At 33.9% G+C, this 6,000-nt stretch overlaps 1 protein-coding gene across 1 annotated transcript in view; it reads right to left on the bottom strand.

The window, feature by feature from the left end:
* Positions 1 to 729: 729 nt before the first annotated feature.
* The window catches only part of LOC108977117 (putative fatty acyl-CoA reductase CG5065), a 34,647-nt gene continuing 29,376 nt past the window's right edge, over positions 730 to 6,000 (bottom strand). The window contains exons 4-9 of the mRNA XM_018946653.1: positions 3,151 to 3,349; positions 2,149 to 2,299; positions 1,568 to 1,656; positions 1,348 to 1,479; positions 1,165 to 1,290; positions 730 to 864 (exon numbers count right to left, since the gene is read on the bottom strand). Coding sequence (XP_018802198.1) covers positions 744 to 864; positions 1,165 to 1,290; positions 1,348 to 1,479; positions 1,568 to 1,656; positions 2,149 to 2,299; positions 3,151 to 3,349 — 818 coding nt within the window. The 3' untranslated portion in view covers positions 730 to 743. The remainder of the gene's footprint in view (positions 865 to 1,164; positions 1,291 to 1,347; positions 1,480 to 1,567; positions 1,657 to 2,148; positions 2,300 to 3,150; positions 3,350 to 6,000) is intronic.

Below are 6,000 nucleotides of genomic sequence, written 5' to 3'. Positions count from 1 at the left end.
AACGTTCTATTTCAACATTAATAATTATTAATTAAAATTAATTAGGGAACACGATGATCAAAGGACGTCCTAATCATCTCACTTTGTTGAATATAGAGCATGACTTACTTAAAGAAGTCCATATTAAAAGTATTATCTCAAAATTTCTTCTTAATCATAGCCAGGTCCTTCTCCACCTGGTCCTTCCATGGGAGTGGAGGTCTTCCTCTTCCTCTGCTTCCCCCGGCAGATACAGCGTCGAATACTTTCAGAGCTGGAGTCTTTTCGTCCATTCGGAGAACATGACCTAGCCAGCGTAGCCGCTGTCTTTTAATTCGCTGAACTATGTCAATGTCGTCATATATCTATCTCTAAATTTGCCTATAATAAATCCAGAAAAGTTTATTTGTAACAATTTTCATTTATTTAGTACCCTAAACTTGAGAACCTATAGCAAACCAAGGGCCCCTTGACAGAATTTGCTATAGGCCAGCGCTAGTTTAATCCGGCACTGATCCGTCCCTAGGACTATTTGTACGAATATGGTTATTTATGTTAGTGAGAGAGTACCTGACATACAGTACAAATCATTCGATACCAAAAATATGGGTAAAGTACCCAACTTGTTTATTTATTAAAGACATTGAGCTGCTATATTCTATATAACTATTTACAGTGGCAATGGAATATTAAATAATTCCATATACATATGTACATATAATTACGAACATGATATTTAAAACGCAATAAAAACAATAGCAAGCTTATTTTAAATTTTCAATTGCAGTGAAGCGTAGGAATCCGAAGAAATTTATTTTTGAACACAACCAGTAGAAGATTCCAGCTAAAAAGGCAAATTTGCAAACCCGATCCAAAACGTATAACCTTGAAAAAGCAATAGAAGTTAAAAATGTTTCATACAAAATAAATAATATATTGTACCGTTACAATATATGTATATCTGTGATTATGTGGCAAATTAGCTTAAGTTGAGTTAGTTTTAACAAAACTGACTTTGAAAAGATGTTCTTTGAATCTACCTCTCGGCTTAAATTTTTACATGGAAACCTATTGGATAAAACTTAAACAAATTTGTCTACATCTTCGGAATTCCATATTCGAATTAAGCTACTTTTCCATATAAACACAAATGATAAACATACTTAAGTAATTTCTTATTCTTACATTTTGATCTGCGTCCTCGCCCGGGGCAATGAGGATAGTGGTTCTTTCATTACATATTGACGTCCGCCGAGAATGCACCCTCGTAAATAATCATAGTCATCGATGTCATTCATTTCGATTTTAAACCTTTTTCGATTTACAACAATATAAGTTGAGGTACATACACTTGAGGGCAACACTTACATTAGTTTATCGCGTGGGTCTAACACCTCTTGGATTTGCTCAAAGTTTTGTGATTTGAAGTCCCAGTAGCGCGTGGTGAAAAACTGCAGCATATCCAAGCCGGTTGCAATCCGTGTCTGAACACGCACCATGCTAGTGGACAGACATTTAGTAAACCATTGCAATACATTTAAAGAAACTATTGATATTTTAACTATTGATATTTTAAGCTTGTACTTACAAACGACGTTGGCCGAAAATGGTTAACAATAAATCCACAGCATAAGCTGGCAACCACATGAACATAATAACGCAGAACCAGTGGTAAATCTGTACAAATAGAGATATAATAATTTTATGCTGCGGAAGTATTACAAAGAGGACGATAGGAATATATGTAGATTTCGCTAAGTGATTATTGTTACTTTTTTCGGTTTAGACTGTGGCAGATGTGACGAAGGAGTAACAAAATACAAGCGCGTCATAAGAAAATAAGAATGAGAAGAGTCAACATAAAGAAACGTTTTACAATTTTCAGGGCACTTGACAGTTATCTGTGCTGCCTCTAATCATTCTTAAATTCATTACCTTACGATGGCGCGATCTTGTTTCTATCATTATAACATGGTGGAAGTAATTTTTTTTCTATCAAGGCTTGCAAATATAGATGCAATTTTTGTCAAATCGTTCAAATCAAATAAGTAATTAATTGAACTACAACATTTTTAGTTTAAATCAAGCATGATCTACTCTACTGCTTCCCCTTGTTTCTCTTCTTTTCATATCTTATCATTCATGCAAAATTCTCATTGTATAAATTACCTTGTTGGTAGTAATATTGCCGTCTGGATACCAAAGCCCAACTTCAAATGGATACTTTATACCTAGATCACGTCCAACATCCATAATCCATTTCCAAGTGCGCTTTTTCGATTCGGGTACCGTTAGGTTATAGACTGGTATATTTTGTGGCCTAAGTGACAAAACATATGTGTTAGATAATGCAAATGAATACATTATGTACATATTTTAGAAAGAAGTATTACGATTTCTTAGGCTAAAATTTCTTTTAGGAAAATATCTACCCTCACTTTGGTTCTGACAATGTAGACAAGAAGAATATAATGAATTAACTTGTGTTTCTAAAGATGTTTTTGGTTAACGTTTTTAATAATGAAGGCTACATGTCTTTTCACATAAAACTTTTCAGGCTTTTTTGATCATACTTTAACAACAAATCGAAGAAAACAAATGGTGTGCCAGAATGAACCGTAAAATGATGAGAGTTGTAAACATTTTGGTTCTATTTGTTGCGTTTCGCTGAACGTACTCAGACAAAAGCAAGCTTTGATCTCTTCTGTCAAAGCAAATGCCTGACGTAAAGCGAAACCTAAATTATAAGTGCACAGCTTAATGAAAATAAGCGAATTATAACAATACTAAAGAAGTTTGAGACACTTTTAAGAAAATTTTCCTAGAAAGATATTTGTAAGAAGGAATCAGGAAGGAAAATTTCTATACTAAGATTAAATAAAAGTCATTAGTGATTTATTTAATGTATTACATAAACATATTTGCAACATTTAGCAGTTGTGTCACACTGCTAATATAAATTTCTTAAACATGTAAAATTCCGCTGCTAATATAAATTTCTTACACATGTAAAATTCCGCACTTTAGAAGCAATGCAAAGAGCTTAAACGTTTATCTGGTGGGAATAAGAAATCGCAAAAATACAAATATAGCATTTGACGCTTATGTGTTTAAAATATATACTAAATTTTTTCCTTTTACTACAGAAATATTAGTTTCAAATTCGACTACCTCTTTTCCATAATATTGAAACGATATGGTAACAGAATTAAACCGTTTATGGCCATATCAATTGGCATGATCTCCGATTTCAATTCACCATTGCATAGCATTGAGCGTATTACTCCTTTTCCAGCTCCGATCATTACACCAGTGGGCCCATTTAGATTATCCACCCAACCCGGAAAAGGTTCTTGCACAGCAGGCGTCACTGTTCGTAAAAGTATTATTGATTTATTAGTATTATTTAAAGACAAAAAATGGAAATTTCTTATGACTTAAGTATAAAACATATATAACATACGCCTGATTATTGTTGTAAATATAATTAATTGTCAGTCTGGGGTTTTTAAAAGAGCTTTGTTTAGAGCATAAACTTTATGGTTCGAAAAAAATTATTGAATTCCAAGACCACTCCTTTGTAGTGTCGTATCGTTCGGACGATTTTTTGCTATTATTGCAACTTTTTTTTTTATAAAATATGTATGTATCTCTATTTTTACCCCTTTTAAATGGTTAATTTTTTTAAGAAAGTTTATTAAGAAAGTCTTAATATTTTTACAACTGTTTATGATGTTTTATGATGATTAAATGTTTAAATTATTTGAGTAATCAATATAAACATGCGTATATCGATAGTGCGCCAGATTGCTGTTGCCGAAAAGCTTACTTTCGCGCGCGGGACGGGTGTTGTAGGCGGAGAGTTGATGTGCGCTGTAATGTGAAGAATTATATATGTAGTATGCTGGCGAATAGTGAATAATGAAGTGTATGTGACGAATGTTGACGTGCGAATGTGTCTCCCATCCCGATGTCCATCCTTTTTGTTGAGTGGGTACAGGTGTGGTGAGTTGCGTTAGTGTTTCGTGGTGATGAAAGTGTATGGTGCTATCGGATGTGGTGTATTGTGAGTTCTTCCTTAGGGTGCGCCAGTTTTTCTCGAGTGGAGTGGGGGGAGGCTTAACTCATTTAAGCACAACATTTTCCATTTTCTTTGGTACATATATAATAAAAGCAAATTAATTTAATAATTATTTACGCATTTGTTTATGTGTTATATACTTCATTCGAAAGTTATCAGTTTGGGGCAATATGATGTCAGTAGTAGATTTAGGTAGTTGATCCCTTTTATAGGTATATTAAGCTAACAAAACACGCTTTTTGTCGTGACTTACTTGGTAAACAAAATTATATTTACATACTTATATACATATATATTTTTTAGATAAAAAGATATTAGCTAATATAGCTTTTTTATATTATATCAAAGACACGATTTGGATATCATAAATCTTTTCTATAAAAATAACACTCAGCAAGTAATAATAATTTAAAATTTTGAGATCAAACACATAAAATAATAAATTATCTTATATATTAAGATGAGTCGCGAAATGTGTTGCTAAGCAAATAACTCAACAACGCCTGGAATAGTTTTGCCAATTTTTTTTTAAATGTTCGTTGAAGTTCAAGGATTGTTTTTACGGCACGAAAAATTCGAATACCTGCCGGAAAATCTCTAAAACCAGCCCTGTTATTTTTCCCATACAAACGAATGAATGTTTGCTTGTTAGTAACGCTAAGAGAACGGCTGCACCAATCTTGATGAAATTTTCAGAGGTTATTCGCTGTGGATCGGGGAAGGTTTAGAAACAAAAATATCTTATACTTTTCATGAGGAAAAGTCGGAAAATTGAATAGTTCCAAAAAGTAACTTTTTTCCATCAATTTTTTTTATCAATTTTTGTTAGTTTTGTTTTTCAATATTTTTGTTTGTAAATTATTTTTAATCTTCATTTTCGGTCGCTTGCTTTTTAATCCGGCTATTCAATAGAAAAACTATTGAAACTTATTCAGTGAAAACTTTACGTGTGTTTCACGCAAAGTTATCAATTCCGAACAGGTCGCTCTAATATCGGTCCGCGTTCTGCCAGCCACGTATGGCAGCCCAAGGCAAAGCAAGACAAGAAGTTCTCCCAGGATGCGGTGACATACGTGCGGAATTATGTATCGTGGTCAATCAGCAAGCGATCGTCACGAAGTCACAGCACGACTTTTCAAACAACAGTTACTATGTTTGATGGACTTTATCTTGAAGCAATGTTTATGTGATGCTGTTGAATGCTATATGTACTCTGTTGAGTGGCAAAAGAGAATTTAGCCACACGCACACATTTTCCTTTGGATGGTGGATGGTGGTTACACCATGATTGATGAAATATTTTCTGCGGAAATTCCTGATGCAGAGAAAGATCCAAATAAATATCGAACTTGACAACACATGGATCGTACTATATTCACCGTTATTGTCTAATTCACATTCAAAATTCATATGAATGTTGAGTTTTGTAGTTTGGTGTAACCCATAAAATACGTTTGTAATTACGTCACCAAAGGAAGCACCATGGCAGTTATTGGTCTTTAACGATACGGTCGACATGTGAACTGCAATAAAGCGCTTTCTAGTCTCGCAGTTAATTTGGAGAATGGAGTGGAAACACCGAAAGCAACAAAATTAACATTTACGATTTTTTTCCCAACTTTCGTCAGTGTTCCGTTTCGGAGAACATTGCTCTATTCGGAAATACCTTGATATTATACCTGGGATGCATCGTCGAAGAAATAGTTAGGCAGAAAGCAAGGCCAACTAGTAGTTTGACATCCAGATGTGTTATCAACTAATGCATTAGGACGAATTTACACAATCCACCCCAAAAACGGAGATTGTTTCGACTTTCGGTTTCTATTGATTAATGTACGCAGTTCAACTTTATTTGAGTCATCGCGAACTGTGAATGGTACGGTGTGTGCAAGTTTTGGAGAAGAAAGTCAGCAATTACAATTGCTGAAAAATGTTAATCA

The sequence above is a fragment of the Bactrocera latifrons genome, unplaced genomic scaffold (assembly GCF_001853355.1).
Source record: "Bactrocera latifrons isolate USDA-ARS-PBARC rearing strain unplaced genomic scaffold, ASM185335v1 scaffold_84, whole genome shotgun sequence".
Classification (NCBI taxonomy): domain Eukaryota; kingdom Metazoa; phylum Arthropoda; class Insecta; order Diptera; family Tephritidae; genus Bactrocera; species Bactrocera latifrons.
This window is presented reverse-complemented; position numbering and strand designations above follow the sequence as displayed.